The sequence below is a fragment of the Branchiostoma belcheri genome, unplaced genomic scaffold (genome assembly GCF_001625305.1).
Source record: "Branchiostoma belcheri isolate BF01 breed outbred unplaced genomic scaffold, Haploidv18h27 scaffold14, whole genome shotgun sequence".
In the NCBI taxonomy this organism is placed as follows: Eukaryota; Metazoa; Chordata; class Leptocardii; order Amphioxiformes; family Branchiostomatidae; genus Branchiostoma; species Branchiostoma belcheri.
The window spans coordinates 483168-502886 of record NW_017802824.1 but is presented as its reverse complement, the minus strand read 5'-3'; the positions used below and the strand labels follow the sequence as shown (position 1 = coordinate 502886).

Below are 19719 nucleotides of genomic sequence, written 5' to 3'. Positions count from 1 at the left end.
TCACGGAATACAAATGATTGATTTTCCCAAAAGCTTCTGAAGTACACTGACAATAACAAGTACAAAGTTGGTCCACCCAACCATGAAAAAAGGTTTTAACGAAAACCAGAAAATCAGATTTCTAATGCAATTTCATTTTTTTCTGAGGTAATTCATCATTAATTGAGTAAAAGGGAGATGTTTCTGACTTAGGGAGAAGAATTATAGTCGGATTACTGCAACCCGTAACCTTGGAGTGGCCTTCGGGTCTTGCCACGTGGTGACCAATGAGTGAAAAATAAATGAATTAAAACAGAGTGCAAGAACGCCTTCAGTTTGTTATGAAGCAAGTTTAAACTGTAATTTCCAACACAACAAAATGGACTCAGCCAAATTTTCGACTGTACAACTCCAGTCTTTGTCAAGGAATAAACACACGTGACTCCGTGAGCAGTGGATCATAAGTTCGAGAAAGTCTGTGGCGCCCCCCGTCTCTGTTGAGGGATGGTTATAATGACCTGATGTAGATGGCCTCTTTAATCTCTCATGCAAAGTAGTCTTCAGTTTGTACCTTTATAGTGTACAGTACGGTCGTGTCCCCAACATGTAGCAATATGTCAGCAAGCCATTTTGAAGTCATGAAACATCTAGAAATACCGATTTCATCAGCAAGATTTGGCAAACTTTGATTGCGTAGCGGATGCTTTCGATATGAAAGTTTTAAAATACCAGGCTGGCACGATCGCAAAAATCTCGCCTCTGACAGACAAATCTATCACACGGCGTTTCCATTGATCCATACGCTTGGTGCCTGTCCACTGAGGGATCTGATTCTTTCGCATGATTGGATTTTACATCGATAGGAGTACTTCTGAGATTTTATTAGCATACCTAGCTGTCCCTGGCGACATGCTGACTCATCAGACGGTGACTTGTCCTGTCTGATTTGAATTGATTTGTACACCAGACGGCTTTCAGTCGGATATCGCTCAGCAGAAGGGTCTAATAAAAGTTCTCGGTTGTCGGAAGATACTTTTGAGACCACCCCAAGTTAGTAACAGAGGTTGGGCATCATACAAGGCCGTAACAAACATTCTTTGTAACCTGTCACACCTCAAGTATGTATTATTATATTCGTGTTGGGGGAGGGGGGGGGGCTTGCCACAAGGTTTTGTGTGTATTTATATATGATATTTTTTTAATAAACGAAATAAAATGAAAAAGGTCGTAGGTTATATATGCCACATTTAATCTGATCCACTTATCCATGTGTCCGTATAATTCGCTTGGGGGGACAAATAAAACACCAGACAGCACAAATTTACTCTTTTTTCAAACTACGGCAGGACAACGTAAATCTGCATACAGAGGGGCTAATTACTTACTTCAACACGCTACCAAATAATATCACGCAACTTTTATCACTTAAAAGTTCTAGAAACCATTAAAAAAGAACATGCAAACTGTACATCTGACCTCTGACTTCCCAAATAAAACTCGCCGGGACTGTTAAATGGTTATGAGAAACGGATAACGATTTTTGTTTTCTTTGGCTTTGTTTGTTTATTGTCTGTTTATTGTTTATTTAACCAGAGAACATATCGCCCTGAAGGGCGGTTTTCAATGCACCCTGGGGGGCAATCCCCAAACACAATAAAATAATAACTACATAATACAACATAAAATAATCACTGAAGAAAACTTATATACAATCAAGGGGCAAATTTAAATAATGTAACTTAAGCACGGACTGAAGTAACAGAAGAATAAGAGGTCCAAAATAGGCATACATCAAATAATATCAAATCAATCATACAGAAATCAAAATAAATAATAAGTGAAATAAGGAAAATTTGCATATCAATGTACAATTGGCAGTCAGTCTTGTTTGTATATTTGTTTATATGCGTTCATGTATAAGATGCATTTTTTAAGCATACTTACGGCTACTTGTGTTACTAATGTAAATTACGCATGTTTGTCACAAATTGTGTTCTTTGTTGTACTTATTGCTTTTATTGCTTCTCTGTTCTTGGCACCGTTGAAAATTAATTTGTCAAAATCGAGGGGCCAAACCAGTTGTCTAAAAATTCAACAACAAAAAAAGAAAGAAAGAAAACTGACAGAGCCTGTTTGAATAGTTTGAACAAGTACTAGCACATCTACAACATTTATCTATTACATGACTTTCACTAAGCGTTACCTACAACTTCACCCTAGTGAATCATGTAACAAAGCCGTAGAGAGCATTGATTGGTTACTCTCTGCATGCTATAATCACCCTAAATGTCGAGTTAAAAGGCGTTAATGACAAACTAATACAGGCACATCTGTTTTCACTTTACAGAACAAAGACTAGTAAATCCTGAATCTATGTAACATGCCGCTCAAATTACCCTCTCGGTATTTTATCGCTTGAATTAAGGATAGAACCTAATCAGGCATATAGAAAATATATGATGCTGTGGAGTGGAATAAGTGTTTATTATAATCATTAATACGCCTAACCGTTACGCCGATCTGCCTTATTCGCCTCATATAACAATGAGACAATACGAGAAAGACATCTGGAGAAATTGGTATGTTCTGCACGTAAATCTTGTGTGTATGTCTGGATGTCTGTATGTATGTAAGTGCAGTGTGTAGCGATGATGAAAAGAGATCGCAGTCGGTAGCAAACCAATTAAGCCAGGAGTCTACCACTTGATAAAGGTTCTTGTTTGATAATGAACCCATTTGCAGTTTGTCTGCCTCATCACCGGTCTCAGATGACTCTCAGATAGCTTTAGGAGTTTACTTTCCCACAAAGTCACGGCCAAGGTTATCTCCAATATACAATCTGAGCTGCGGTAACCTACTAACCACCAGTGAACCCAGAAGGCGCCGGTGGCTATCAGTTTTCTCTTGATCCACTTCAGCGAATCACGACAAAAGTCAAATAGAGAAATGTATCACGAAACGTGGCTAGAAAGCATCTCAGAAAGAGTAGATTACTTATGATAAGGTCAATGCCTAGTATATAAAACCTGCCATAATTTCAACATGCATTGAGAACTTTCTTTTGTATAGATCTGAGTTGCAGCTGTTTAGAAAGATAGATGCCTACAGTTCAAGCAGCAAGGCCTGTTCTAAAAATGTCCGCGGCTGTTTCTCCCGAAAGAGAACTTTGGCTAGAAAGCATATCAGAAAGAGTGGATTACTTCTGACAAAGTCAACGCCTTGTATAAAGCCTGCTATAATTTCAGCATGCATTGAGAACTTTCTTTTGCATAGATCTGAGTTGCAGCTGTTTTGCGAAAGATAGATGCCTACAGTTCAAGCAGCCAGGCCTGTTCTAAAACTGTCCAAAGCTGTTTCTCCCGAAAGAGAACTTTGGCTCTCAAGTATTGCCCTACTCTAACTCTGCTGCTCAAAGCAGGTACTCAGTAGATCTGGCTAAGTGCGTTTCCAAATCCTCCCTGCCTACAAGTATCCACTTTGGAATTGATGTTGATAATCCTACAACTTTGTGACCTTTTCTGGTGCTTCAGGCGGTTCTGCCTCAGCGCAGAAATCCGATAATTCGCCCGGGCATTGCCGTACACGTGAGGCGGGGATGGTGTTTGTCGATCCTGGCATCTCTTCAGTGATGGGATCAAGAGATCACACATAAAAGATAACGAATGGACAGTTTCGGGAGGACCGCTGCCAAACCTTCACGCTCAATAATCAGGACCAGCGAAGCGTGCGAAACATGGTGCGATGATAAGCTGAGGTAGGATCTAGGATTGGTAATTTCCTCCTGATGCCCTCAGTACGCACAAACTTATAAAACGAAGTGCACTTTGAAATAGCAACCGAAACCATTAGGGAGAAGGCGTCTGGACGTAATCCTCTAAAAGTAGATTGAGGATCCTTCGGGATGGCTTTACCTTATAATTCGTCCGTGGTAACCACATCCCCCAAGGCTGCAATCTTAAGCACCAGGCAATGGAGATATACCGAAGGATTATCTTGCTGATAGATTTGGATCCATGGTTAGATTTTAACAGACACTTCTTAATCACAAGACGCAGACTACGTTTAACATTATGTACAGGGTACATCAAGAAGTCAGGACATCGCAGGAAGTGATAGCTTTGCTAAGTCATCAGAATACGTCCTTTATCACCGTGCCTGTATCAGAAAGGCATCTTCCCTTCAGCTGCAGTGATCTGGAATAATAGCTAGCTGCGTTATCTATCCTACTTTGCAAACTCATTACTACTTTAAATAGACGCTGAGGTTTCAGTTTTCACAAAGTCACGGGCGTAGATTCGTCTCTGACAAAAGTTTTCACGTTAACAAATGGCGCTGTTGATGAGCAACATGTGGAAAGCTCCTCTGGCAAAACGCGGAAAAATCCAATTCCCTTCGGCATGCCTCGGCAGTCTGCTGGGACTCCATGCTTTATTGAAGACAACCAAAGAAGTGACAAGTTAATGGCAGACGCAGCGGTAACAAGGGAAGCGCCGTCCAAGCAATGCCTTTTCCTGTCATATTCCATTGATTTATCTTCCGCAGGCTATATTGTTCTATGAGCATGTAGCTCGTAGCCGTTCCCTTAAGAGCAGTGTTCAACCTGGCATGAAATGTTTGTTATTCGTGTAACCTTACATGACATCAATTCTGTGTTCATATAAAAGGTATCGGAATCCCATTCCTTTGTGCAAATAATGGTATGAATTGCTTTGAAGTACGTAATGTACGTAAATTCTTTTTCTTTTTTATGCTGAGATTGTTAGCCTTCCCCTTAGACCCCAATTAGTTTTTTAAGAAACCATCTTGAATTGCACATACTAAAAGTGGACATTAGTCACCCGAATAGTTAATAGACCATGCATTATCTATATTACATCTTATTTCATGGTAACAAGAGATCGCGTGCAAACATATGGTTTGTCTCATAATAGTTTACTGACTTCAACACCAGAAAACTTTCCTGGCATCTAATATAAGCCACAAATCACGATTCAACCATGGCGAATACACGTCGTGGCGAATACACGAGACGAATTGCTAACTTCAGTGCAGAAGCCTTGGGCGTTCACGTACATGTGTAGGACCAAAACCTGTACATTATTTACGGACACAACAGAATTATATACTTCATTCATTTTTCAGTTGAACTCTGATCCACAGTGAAGAAGATTTGTAATGTAATATACGTTATGGATCATAACTTCATAAAGTACATATTTTGTCAGTGTTGTGAGGGCCTACGTGACTGCTATTTTGTCCATTTGAAATTAATATAGAGCCTATACTATTTTGTTCATATTGGTAACTTGTCTATCTTTACTCATGCCACTACATGTAGATGAGAACAATTTCTCTTGTGTTGGAAAAAGAATATTTTCACAGGTCTCCAACTTCCTCCATCCAAACTTAACTCAACTATTCCAGAAAACCGTTTGCTTTTATTGAATATTTATGTAGTAGCAAGAAGACGAAGATAAATAACACTATGTAGAATAATACCCAATGTACCATGGATTTGGTAAAGCGACCCTCAGCACGAATGTATTATAAAAAGAGCCTTTATATAGTGAATGTAGTAATCTACAAGATATCATGAGTATCGAATATACCACTGGTAAAGCCCAAAAGCACCGTGCATCAAACAAGAGTACTTGTAGGCACGCAAGATAAAGATATTTAGGACCTTGAAGAGCAACTTCAAGTCAGGGCCCAGAGGCTTCTTTGTAAGCAAGAATACTTGTAAGCTTAAGTACTCTAGTAGTTATGGGAGAACTTAAGCATACCTTTAACAAGTCAAAGTACACACAGGTTTTTATACTACTTGATTAGATTAAGAGCACGTTTGAGAGTAACTGAATAATTATCTCAGAGGGTTTGAAAATGTGGGTTTTCTGGCGCTAATGTTCTGATGTCCCAGTGCAACCTGAACATCTGTCGAAGCGTCTACGTACTGATCACGATGTTAAAAATAAACATGGTTAGCTTACATAATTCTTCACCTTGTGTGCATTGCCTGTGCTGTCATGCTAATGAGTCAAGAATTCCTGGCTTCCCCGGTAGTTTGCTCCAACCTTTCTGGGCAGGATGCCAGAAAAGCAATCTCGGCTGTAAGGATGGAACCCCCAAGACGGCACTTCATCGGCAAACACGCTGACAAGTTTCTACAAATGTGTAAAAGCGAGTGTGAATCGATTTCAACTCTGAAGGCATATAGTATAGAACTTCTTCAAACTTTCTTTTGTAATACCACCATTTGAACTTTTTTTCAATTTATTTATTTAACCAGTAATTACAGCTCTGACCATTTTGGCCTGCTTTTCAGGTAATCCTGGATACACATAAAAATACACACAACAAATACACAGTACATAAACTACTACTAATTACAACATCCTAAACATCAACATTGTCAAGTCCTGCACCTAATGATCTGTTTAAAAGTCCTGAGACTAAGGAGCTGTCGTTGCTGTAGCGGAAGAGTGTTCCACAGGTAAGGACCTTAGTACTGTAGACTGCTCCCGTATGCCGTGACTCTTGCTGGTGGACAGAAGAGTAGGTGAGGGACGTAGTCCCTAAGACGCTTTCAGCAGTCCTTTAGCATACAGTACAAGCACATTAGAATTAATACACTGGCAAGTTATTTTAATTATATTAAAAAAATATAAATCATAAAATATAATTATATGATTATGAAAGTTCATATGCGTTGGTAGTTACACGTTTAAATTTAAAACGTTTGAAACAACACAATTTACCTCGTTTTGGATTAAAAGTTTAACTGCAAATGTATTTACACGATTCTATAAAAATGCAAGAAAAGTTATGTGAGAGATTCTTCTTCTGTTAATGGAAAGATCAGAAGAATTGTAGAATAATGACTGTAGAGAATTACGTTGAGGTGAGACATCCAGGAAAACAATATTAAAAGACAAATCAAGCTCTAACTCAAACTAGAGTCTGATTTGTCTTTGAATACTGTGCAGTATTGTTTCATTGATTCATGTTTCTCTTCGTACACTAGTTTAGCAATTAGCGTGCACCATATTTATAAAAGATACTCTTGTATTCTTTATCTTTTTAACACCACCCGTGCGAATCCAGACTGGACCATATCTAACTCGAGAAGCCCTCACAGCCGTTACGACCTGTTCTGATCTGATCATCCATTGCTGGAATGAGCCGTCATTTTCCACATTGGGCTGTATAATGGCGTCTTTGTGTGTCTGTGTTCATTAACGGTAACGAGCCTTTTTCTCATGTGTGGAGAGAAGAAAGAGCCTGCGACGTGTGAATAGTTGGCCTGTTAGCCACTGTAACAGCATATCTGACTCTCCATCACTTAGTGGCACTTCAATGGTATTGGTTCTGGTCGGACTAAAGGCGCGGTCGCATTTCCCAACTCGGGGCCCGGCCGGGCAGTCGTATGGAATGAAAATTATGATATAAGACAGCAAAACACACAAAAAAGTTTTAGAAAATTAACCATGACCACTATTTGTGTATACTCTTAATACAAATTGTTAATTTTAAATAAAATTGTTAATTTTTCGTTCACGCAAACAACCCGGCCGGGCCCCACTTGGAAATGTGACCGACTAAGTGATGTGGGCTAGATAAACATAAAATGCCATGAAGGTTCATCTGTGTTGGTAGTTACAGAAGTATTTAAAGTTAAATACCAGATACCTTTGACCAGTGTTGACGTCACACTTCAGAGAAGCCACGGGACAAGTCTCACTGGGTCATTCTATTGAAGATCAGAGTGACTGGTCGAACACCCTAGGGAAGAATTATCCTTAGTGTTGGAAAAAAGTTCTAACTTGAAACAAGCATAAAATGCCTTCGTCTACATGATAAATCTAGCATATGTAGTAAAGCATCGCTTCTAGACATCTTCAGGTTATATGGTATAGCCATCACTCCCCCACAGTAGATCCCCTTTATGATATAATGTGAACCGAGAAACACTCAAAAGCTCTATCCTGTCTGCACGGTGTATTATCGTATATGGCATACTGGGCGAAAAGTTGAATTTACCGATAGTAAAAATGCCAACAAAGCCGGGTAACGTTTACCTTTATAAACATTGCCGGACCTTAAAATCGTACTGGATAAGTTATAAGTACAAATACCGATGCTTGTAAAGTTGACTACACGGTTAGAGGACATTACTTCAATATTATACCTCTTTCATACACGAGATAGCTTGCTGACATCGATACCATGCTGTTTGTAACGCCCACTAGGCCACAGCTAGTAAATTTTATGGATGACATCATCCACAGACTCCAAATTTAATGCGAGCAGGCGAAAAAACAACAAGGCGGACCGAAAAAAACAAGGTTCCTACATTTTGAAATTTTGACTCAATCATTGTACAAATGGTTTTGATTCAGTGGCAACATCACATATATACAGCCAGCATCACATATCACTACATCGAAGTAAGAAACAATACATTAAATCAGAGCCTTTTCTTGTCTCCTCTCTTTATAGTTATCTGCCATCCACCTTCCGGCATGGCAACAGACATCTTTGCCCATTTTCGGCATGGTGACCACTGTCAGGAGGCAACAAAATTTATTGTTTGTTTTTTTTCAAAATCAGGCAAAAATTCATGCGCGCGCTGATGTCATCCATAAAAGTTACTTGCTGTGGCCTTACCAACAAGACTAAGAAGTAGTAGTATGTCCCATGTGTTAGTGTCAAGTCGTTGTAAAACATCAACAGTTGTGATGTCCCACATTCCTTGTCTAGTAATCGAATGGAACAAACTAGAAATGCCGATTCGGGACATGAGCTTTAGTGTTTAAACGGCGCACTACTCAGTTAGCCCACATTCGATCCACCCTAAGCAAAAAGCAAACCGATTTTTGTAGATGTTTCTTTTTATGTAAACCCTGTCAGAGGTTTTCGATACATAGCTTATATCATAGCAATGCGCGCTACAATATCCAGTCATAGCTTTCAGTATCCTTTTTCAGAAGCTGATAAGTACTGTGTGCCATCTAGCGGTTGCGCCAGTAAAAGCGATCTCAGTTTACTTGTACAGGACCATTTGAATATAAATGAATCAACAGGACACATACATTCAGTGATGATAGTAGAGGAAATGATAAAATGGGGGTAGTGTTTCAAAAATATCAAGACATTTAAAATTAGTGGACACCTTGGCAGCTCCATTACAACTCCTGTAAATTTTTACTAGTACACCATCCTCTGAAAATTTGGTGGTCATACGACATACCGTTCTCGAGTTCTGAGGGGGGAGAAGGGTCAAATGAGCTGCTAGGGGGACAAAACCGACACCACTTATTCCTGATAGGAAGAGCTATCTGTCACCTAAAAGTCAAGACCATAGCATGTTCAGGACAAAAGATTATAAAACCGGAAGTTCTGCTACAGTACCAAGGTCGGCCACCAGGAGGCCCAGATTTGACCTTGACCTTTGTCTTCCTAAGACCTACCAACGTACCAAATATCATCAGAATCCACAAAGGCTTGCTGAAGTTATGCTGGCTACAAATGTGCGGAAACACAAATACACACACACACACAGACAGACACACACACACACAGACCCGCCAAAAACAATACCTCCATTTTTCATGGAGGTAACTATTGCTCCGTTAGCCTTATATCAGTGATGGGAAAAGTCTTCGAGGGAATGATCAGACACTTTATAGTTAAAAAAAACTCTTTTTTACATCAGCACGGTTTTCTTCCAGGCAGATCTACAACCACTCAGATACTAGAATGGACTAAGTGGGTAGACAACGGTCTCCCAGGAGACCGGTCTACCTGGACTTCCGAAAGGCTTTTGACTCAGTGCCAAAACAACGACTGCTTTCCTCAATAGAGGGCTGTGACAGCCTTTAAAGATGGGTTGGACCTTTCCTAGAAGGGAGGAAGCAAAGTTGTATGGTGACACTTTGACGATAGACAAAGCTGTAAATCATGTTGCACAAAGACAGACGCGGGGTCACCCTCAGCCCTAGACGCCTACGTGTACAGCTGGCTCGAACTTGCGAAAAATTCCACTGAAGACACTGTCACTGTCAGTCGTGGACCATTTTCACGCCGCGACAGCAAATAGTAGCCCGCTACCAACAATTCATATCTCTGTAATCTTTATGGACTTGGGTTCTAGTAATTTAATACATAAACTACGTTTACCATTCGATGGCTAAAGGTATCTTTTGTTTAACCCTCAACAGTACACCTTCCCGGACTGATTAATCTGTACACCTGGGGTCCGCGCGGACCCCAGAACAGTTTTTTGCTACTTTTTACAAATTATCAACATGCTACCAGCTCAACATGTTTTGCAAACTGATATGGGAACCTCTGTGTCCACATTACATACAAGAATCATACATTTTGAACTTTTTTATTTTTTGGTGAAGAAAAGAAGACAAGAAGAAATACCCGATTTTTAAACCCATTTGAGACTGAAGGGGCTTTTGAGGCCCAACTTTGATCTCAGATAGCGGCTAAACGGCTTGCGCTAGAAGTATCAAATTTGGAGACCTTTCCTAAAATGTCTCTAAAAAAGTTCATATTAGTTTAATACTGGTAAGTTTATGTTTTTTGTGTTGCCATGGCAACGGGTTTCTAGCAGGCAGTTTTTTTTAAATAGAAGTAATTTTGGTTTAAACATAAAAATTTTCTGAGTTTTATATTAAATTACACTTCTTTTCCAACATTAATAACATCTTACATAATTAAATATAAGTTAAATCATTTAATATACATATAATATGCTAATTTGATGACGTCATTGGTCAACATCCAATATGGCGGACTATATTATTAGCTCTGACGTCATATGACGTTATAATTACACCAAAGTTATTAAAATTTAATTCTATTACTACACCATTCTCTGAAAACTTGGTAGACATACGATGAGTGCATAAAAACATATAAAAACGGAAATAAGGTAATGTATAAGAACGCCAGTGTATCCATTATGATCGAAAGCCGGCTGCGGTCCACGCGGACCCCAAAAGAAAATCAGATATAATTTTTTTTATAAATGGTAGAAACGGAGCTTTCTGCACTGTATTGAGAGACAACTTTGTGGGTGACAATTACCTAAAATTTCAGAAAAAAAAATCTTTAGAAACAAAAAAGATATTACAGAATATATAGTGCTGGGGTCCGCGCGGACCCCAGGTGTACTGTTTAGGGTTAATCTTGATTTTAAAAGCAGGACAGAGTTTGATGCGATATGCGGATTGATCTAACGAGTCCGCTTCTACCGTCTGGAAATTTGCACCAGTGCACCTGGCAGTGGCACGTCGCTACATGGAGCTGGGTGGTGTTGTTGGCTTGAGTTCGGCTTTGTGTTTTTTTACAGTGTACCTCGCGAATTGCTTCTTCTATTAACACAGTTTTTGTGTCTGTAGATTGGGTGATTGTTGTGTACAGAATTAATTAATTTGTCTCTGAGAAAGAGCAATGTGTGAGGGCCAGGCTTGCCTGCCAATGTCGAATGTCCATATCCAGTCAACCATGCTCCCTCCCCTGCAATTCATTTCAATTCTGCCCAGCATAGCTGCCTCAGTACTGCTTGACTTCTACCCTAGCATAAGGTAAACTGTGGTTCTCCATCTGTAGCTTCTTCTGTGCAACGTTACTGTCTCCTGCAAAGCATTTCGAAAGTGTTTGGCTTCGTCTCAGCACACTTTCTGTCGAGATAAAACATACGTTTACCTTGTGGGTGAGGCGGCGTGGCTCTGCGTCCGCCTTTGTTATATGCCTGTTATATATGTCACAATTGTCTTTATTTCGAGAAATTATTTGGGGGCAATAATTCTTTTAGACAAAGAAGCAAATTAGGATTATTTCAAATGTGCATCAATGAATAATACCATGTGCCAAAAAAAAAAGTTTCTGCCCTATGCTCTGTAAATTGTATCCATTCAAGAATACGAACAGAGGCGCTCTTGGCGGTGACATCTTTAATCCAGTTCACATGATGCGACAGCAATACTTAACAAATCTGGGTTAGCTAAAACGAGCGAAAGTGTGTTGAGGGGATGGCGGTGGCGTCTCCAACAAAGTCATGTCTAGCTCTAAATTCACACTGAGTTCTGGACATTTGTCAACGGGTTCTTGAAAGTTCTCGCTCATGATCAGTCTCGTGTGTTCTCGCGAGAGTTTCACGGAACAATTCCTCCGTATGTCATTTGATGTTTTAACATACGACCATAACAACATTTATAAAACTCCAAGTAGCCGTTCTCAATTGTCTTACTCTGTTACATTTCTTTCATCATTTTCGTAAAATTTCTTCCTGAAAATTTTCAACAGTGTTTGACATTCATTACCACACAAAAGTACACCATACTAACGTTGCGTAGCAATATGCTGTAAAACTTGTTAAACAATCTGAGCTGAATAAGCCATTCAATAAAATTACTTTATCAAGTTTGGGGCCATGCTGTTATTTACTCCTGGCATCTGGCATACAGACAGTCGACGAATCATCGAACTTTTAAAGGTTCAAACGATGTTCTCCATTCTAGTGTCCAACAAAGTCTGAAAAAGAAAGAAAACTGTTTAGCAGTTGCAACGTACATGATGTACATGTAATAAGTCGTCTGTCACTAGTACTGAGGCGTTGCCATTGATGATCCTTACAAGTGTCTGGAATAGCAGGTGTCGCCGTGACCGGTTTACTGCGCAAGGGGGGGGGGGGTGATATGTACTGAGGAGATTATGAGGCTTATAGTTTGGACTTTAAGTCCTCAAGATTGGTGCAGAGGGCAGTTTTAGCAGGCAAGTTATTACATTCCCGGATGGTACGTGGGGAAAAGGATTTTCTATGTAAAGAGTTCTGTACTCGGGCAGCTGGTGTGTCGCAGAGTGGGTGAGGCGCCTTGGTTTTGAGCTGCTGGGATGGGTTTCGAACTGCAGTTAATAACCAGCGAGCCATTTTGGTAGTTGTAAAGGTTAATCAGTCGTGGTCTCCTCCGGCGTTCTTGTCGTGAGGGCCACTGGAGGTCGCACAGCATGTCACTAACACTTGAAGTTTCTGTATAACGTTTGACAACCCAGCGAACCCCAGTACAAATAACTTTAGGCATACCTTGATCCATGAGTTTATCACACAGCGTCCAGTGACTTACAAAGACATAATTATGAAAAATTGAGAGAATTCGTTCACAACTTTACCTTTCTTAATTCTAGTTAATGCTATTTTATGCACCTTTTTAAATTCACCAAGCCATCCATCAACCGCAAGATTTGAATCCGATCGTTCTTTGCCCCTGGCACCTTTCATCCATTGACCTAATTAACCATCTACTTTAACAACGGGGTCATTTGTAGCAACTTACATCGCAAATTGATCAACCGTTGTGCCCTACATAGCCTATCTATCACTGCCCCAGACCCGTCTTGCTCTGTTTATGCTAAGGCTACACCGACTTAATTTTATGGATGACATCCGCGCTCGCATTGGTTTTCGCCTGTTGTCCAAAAAAAAAAGATCACGTTCTCCGAGGCTCTGGCCTGGCTCTAGGCCTTGGTAGTCCATGGTAGTTAGCGACAATACTGAGCCGTTGGTAACTATGGCATATGGAGGATCACACCCAGGCTACTGAAGCTCCACGACTCAATAACTCAGTACATGTACATACGTACAATGCTGATTCATAAATTCCGCAAAAAAACAGCATATGTACCGGCTTGTCGTATACGTTGACTATGTATTGCCGCGAGTTCACAATACCTGCTTTGTATCCCTGTGGATTAGTAGCATTTTTATTTTTGGCCGGAATTTTTTTTATTCGCCCGCGCGCACTAGATTTGGGATCTTCAGAGGATGTCATCCATAAAATTAAATCGATGTGGCCTAAAGTAATGACTGATGATCCACATGCGTAGACATTTAGGACAGGTGATATGAAGGCCTGTATGAAACTGAGCGGGCTAGTTGTGGATCGCTTCAAGCCTATATCTGTGGATTGATTCAAGCTTATATATTTCATGCGTATTTTAGAAATCATTGCGTTTTGTCAAGTGTGAAACATGACTGGTAAGATTGAAGCATGCAGCTTCTTGGCAATATAGTGTCGAATCAGCAGGTTTAACAGTGGCTATAGCCTGCACTTTTTTAAAAAGCCGCTAGGCTACCAGTTGGGCGTCGCTTTAGGGTTAGTTACAACTATCCTTGTAGTCAGGTTTAGCTCATTTCTAAAAAAAATCATCGTTAGCTTATTGGATTAAAAGGCCTGATTAGGAATTAGTGGAACGGGACAACTTGCAGAGAGTATTGGTCCATTTTTAGGTAATCGTTTTACCATTCAAACATTCCCTGCGAGTTTCCACCAAATAATAATAATAATAGGCTTGCACAGTCAATGAGATCCATATATATGTTAGGGCACTTCATCAGCCAAAATCTGGAGGTTCTACATGTACCTTGTGACCTCCACTCGGACTGACGTACGTAACATACATGCACCACATACAGAACACACACAGCATGGGAACATATCAACATCTCGTCAAGAACATTTAGCATTTAGTGCCAAGTCTACATGCAATGCACTCGATCCAGTCATAAATTCTATATTCTAGGCTTGACGTAGCGTAGTTTTCTCGTGTCCTGACAAAACATGCTACTCACATATACCTGAAACGACTGTTAAAGTTACCCTAAAACTGTTAGAAGTCACTAGCTTCTTTGTCGGGTCTTCTTAAGTTTGTATTCATTGCCAAGTAAAAGTGCAATGCACTCCTTCTTCTCATAAATTCTAGGCTTGACTTGAATGATCAACCCTTCTACAGTATCACTGACCCTAAAACTAAAACTTAAACTGTTAGAAACCACCAGCTTCTTTGTCGTGTCTTCTAAATTTCACGTAAAACACAAAAAGTTAGTATCCATTGCCAAGTAAAAATGCAATGCACTCCTTCTCATAAATTCTAGGCTTGACTAGAATGATCTACCCTTCTACAGTATCACTGACCCTAAAACTAAAACTATTAGAAACCACCAGCTTCTTTGTTGTGTCTTCTAAATTTCACGTAAAACACAAAAAGTTAGTATCCATTGCCAAGTAAAAGTGCAATGCACTCCTTCTTCTCATAAATTCTAGGCTTGACTTGAATGATCAACCCTTCTACAGTATCACTAACCCTAAAACTAAAACTAAAACTGTTAGAAACCACCAGCTTCTTTTGTTGTGTCTTCTTAATTTCACGTAAAACACAAAGTTAGTATCCATTGCCAAGTAAAAGTGCAATGCACTCCTTCTTCTCATAAATTCTAGGCTTCACTAGAATGATCAACCCTTCTACAGTATCACTGACCCTAAAACTAAAACTGTTAGAAACCACCAGCTTCTTTGTCGTGTCTTCTAAATTTCACGTAAAACACAAAAAGTTAGTATCCATTGCCAAGTAAAAATGCAATGCACTCCTTCTTCTCATAAATTCTAGGCTTGACTTGAATGATCAACCCTTCTACAGTATCACCAAAGATAGCCTATCTCCAGTTTCCAGGAATTTACAGCTGTCCAGGAACATTTTCTCGCCGGTCTTCATTTCATTGTCTTATCGTCGTCTGTGGGTGGCCATTACGCGTAGGGTCACTGTGCGGAACGATAAGGTTACAAGACATCTAAACTTTACAATTAATACCCCGCCTTTTACCATTAGTGCTATTCTCCCTTTAGGGGCAGAGGCGAGAAAGAGAGCTGAACATCAGACAGCGTGACGCCGGAGTGTAATGGTTACCGTCAATGATCTTAAAAGCCCGGGGCAGGAGATGCCGTCAACTGTATCAAGGTGATATGAACCGGGTTACGTGAGGAGTAGAGGATTTACACAGGGTATCAAACGCATGTACTTACCACGAGGAAAAATATCTGAAAAGTAGTGTTCGGCGATCTCAGACCTCCATGACATGTTTAGCGCTTTTGTCTCTTTAATGCATGGTGATGACCACCTGTAAATGGCTTTGATTTACAATCCTGCTCATTATTATAATTAGCAAAACTCTTGCAATTATTTGCAGATATTATATCAGTCGATCATATTCTCCACTCAATGATAGAATTGTCTTAAGAAATAAAGCTATTCTAGCTTATCCTCATAAATTATGCAAATGAGGTCCTGATTTGGATAAATTATGTAAGTGATGTTTTCGTTCACTGAACTTTAAATTATGGCAAGAATTAAATTCCCAGCAGTTACCACTATAAAATTGTAGCAATTTAACAATAATTATGCACATTAGGTCTTCATTTACATAATCAATATCTGCCAGTTTTAAGTTTTTTTAAGACGTTACCTGTGCAGGTAGGACCTCCCCAGCCGTCGAAGCATTGGCATGTGCAGGTGGTCGGGTCCACAGAACCTACGAAGACATCGCAGTGCACGGAACACACTATAGCAAAATAGCAGAAGGCGGTGTTATCATTTCTTCATAATGTGAAAATGAAAATGTTATACATAACCTGTATGAATTCATTAAAGCAGAATGAATTTTATACCAAATATTCCCACAAACGTAGACCAACTGCTCAAACAAACTTTGATTGTGTGCCGGAAAAACACGTTATTTATGTTTTTGCAAAGGCGAAACACACCAGTTTTGTATAGTAAGTACAAGCTGTGTAGAACGGACTTATAGTACAAAAGTGAGAAGCATGTTTTGTACACACAAGTCTCTGCATATGTAACTTGTAGAGTGGACTATAAAGACGTAGGTATAGACGACGTGCAAGGTACCGTGAAATTGCTCCGAGATGTTCAGTCCAACACTGGGCCCTTCTAGGGATTCGAACCCAGAACCTTTAGATTCTACTTTAACAGTCCTAACCACATGACCAACTTGCCACGTCACCAAATACTTGGACGAATGTATCTCAGCCATTAAAAAGGCACCTCATGAAAAGCTCAAATCAGCGTAAAGGTCGCTTTTAACTAAGGTCACGAGGGAAGAAGTAAGGGTAAGACAAAATAAATAACAAAGATACAATCTACATCATTAAAAGTCCTAAGAAATTCATACATCTATTTTACGCATACATGGTTACAAAATACGTAAGCAAGAGTGAGAGCGGGTACATGGATTATAATAGGGTCCGTTCCTTTTTGTAAGGAAAGAATACTACTAAGTACCTTCACATGTCGGTCCCGTCCATGAGCCCACACAGGCACATTTGCAGGTGTCTTCCCCCCAGAGGTTGGGGTCGTTACCGCGGCTGCCGCCGTTCTTACACTCAGGGTTGGTGGGGCAGGCTGTAAGGGAAAAGCGGGCGTGTTAGATCTTCGTCTCTTATAATACTCGTGATCTTTATTTGCCCACATGGGTGAATGCAGTAGCCTGGGTACCATCCGATTTGTAACGGCTACCCCGAATTTTTTTTTCAGGCCCAGTAGCCGTTACAAATCGGATGGCACCCAGGCTATGAATGCAGTAGTTCAAACATTGCAACAAAATCGAAAGGTAAAATGTCATTACCTGTAGTGCTGGTAGTGAACAAGAGGAGAGACAGAATAGATAACACCATCATGTCGTATATGTCATCAAGACGTATTTGTTGTCACTAGATCTATATCATGCCGTAGAATTCAGGGCAAGCGGCAAGCACACGACGTGTGGCCTCTACTCACTCACTCACTCACTCACGTTCTACTCAATCTCACTCACGCACACTCACAGTCACTCTATCACTCACTCACTCACTCACTCACTCACTCTCACTCACTCACTCAGGCACTCTCACTCACACAGTCACTCACTCACTCACTCACTCACTCACTCACACAGTCACTCTCTCACTCACTCACTCACACAGTCACTCACTCACTCACTCACTCACTCAGTCCTCATGCACTTGGTGCGTCGAGCCGACTAGTTTCGCCAGGGCCCGCCTTCTTTCCCTGTCTTCAGCCAGCTGGTGTGTCGGTGGCCTCTACTGCTACGTATAACGCGAGCTGTACTGTATATATCAAACATACATGCATACTATGAGGTGTATCTACCTTACAAAAGACAAATGTAATATACTAATATATGGGACGAGAATATACGTACAGCAGGTGCCGCAGAACTGCGGGCAGGCGGCGAGCACGTGGCTCACGGAGCAGAACATGATGTCAGGCCAGCCGGGACTGTTCCCGCACAGGCTGACGGTGTTCTGGCAAGAAGCTGCAGGGGGAATGAAGTTCAAGTTCATGCCCGAAGGCTACTTGCAAACAAGAATTCGGAGATCTCATACCTCCATGAAATATATGAGTTTTTGTAAATGTTTTTACACAGTACACTACAGTAAAGACCAAAATAACACAGGTTTTCGTTTTCAAACACACAGCTAATACAGTAGCACCTTTGGGCGGTGTACTGTACATGTAGCCTATTCCAGAGGGAGAACCTCATTAATCAAACTGGTAGCAGGCGCTGCCTCCACACGTGTTATGTGTTAGAGGAACTCTTTGACAGCTGGTGTTTTGTTATATAACCCGCACATCTGCTTGGGTGTTGGGTGTGTGTGTGTGTGTGTGTGAGTGAGTGAGTGAGTGAGTGAGTGAGTGTGTGAGTGAGAGTGAGTGAGTGAGTGAGTGAGTGAGTGAGTGGGAGGGTGCGTTGGTGGAATGGATTGGTGGGGGGGGGAGATTCTGAATGTCTCCAAGTAGCATGGTCCCTAGCCATACCTTCTGCTGCTTCTAAGCCTAATCCCGCATCTTGTACATACAAGCTACTTTAAGTTATTAAAAATTCCACAGGCTCCCTACGATCTACAACTCCCTCGCCCAGTCACGTGACCTGGGTGACCTTTGACACCTAGGTCACGTGACCCCTCTTATAAAAAAGATAAGCTGATGAAAGATGGCGGATGCCACCTGAAAGCTTCTCTTAGCTGAACACTTCGTCGTGAGTATCAGTTTAACACCTTCTTTCAATTATTAAACATTAATCGAAAGTTTTAACACATCATGAATATGCACACCCACGTGTTTGACAGTGCGTGCCCTCCCAGCCCGGCGGGCAGCTGCAGACGAATCCGGTCGGCTGGTTCATGCAGGTTCCGCCGCTCTCACACTGTTGGTTCCGGCAGTAGTCCACTGGGCAGAAAGACAAGTCTCTTAGTCAGTAATGTTGGTTTTATCTCATCAGTTTTGTACAGTGCAGTAAGTACGAAACTGATTATTTGATTTTTGAGAATTGTTGTACAGTACAGTAAGTACACGCTGTGCAAGGCAGGACTGTACGGATAGGGGTGTACAGTCGAGTGCCTTTCCCAACGGCATAGCATTGGCCTCTACTAAAGAACGTTCCCAACCACCTTGGCCTTGCCGCGTCGACAAATGCTAATAAGAATAGTCTAGTAATTACCTTCACATCCTGAAACGTCTTTGGCTCTGATATGTTGTCTAATGCAAGCGTAATATAAAATCTGTTCGACTATGTTATTCATCATCAGAGGAGCCTGATGCTTTTTCAGTAGGAGGGAAGCATGTCAGACGGACTTCAAATGAAGAGTGTTATCGTCGTTAATGGATGCAAAACTCTTTGCACATGTTTGAGGAATGGGCCAGCGTGGATGCCAGAGCCACAACTCTTCCAGTGTTACAAGGGAAGGATCGAAGGCGGTTCTCACGTGTTTCGCAGTTGGCGCCCAGCCACCCAGGGAAGCAGCGGCACTCGTAGGCGTCTCCGCCGTTGATGCTGACGCAGTTGCTGTTGTTCTGGCACGGGTTGCTCGCGCAAGGCTT

The 19719-nt window shown here is 40.9% G+C and overlaps 1 protein-coding gene across 1 annotated transcript in view; it reads right to left on the bottom strand.

Moving 5' to 3' along the window:
- Positions 1-11937: 11937 nt before the first annotated feature.
- The window catches only part of LOC109464495 (von Willebrand factor A domain-containing protein 2-like), a 17854-nt gene continuing 10072 nt past the window's right edge, over positions 11938-19719 (bottom strand). Inside the window, exons 11-13 of the mRNA XM_019761503.1 lie at positions 17122-17241; positions 16289-16384; positions 11938-12525 (exon numbers count right to left, since the gene is read on the bottom strand). Coding sequence (XP_019617062.1) covers positions 12509-12525; positions 16289-16384; positions 17122-17241 — 233 coding nt within the window. The 3' untranslated portion in view covers positions 11938-12508. The remainder of the gene's footprint in view (positions 12526-16288; positions 16385-17121; positions 17242-19719) is intronic.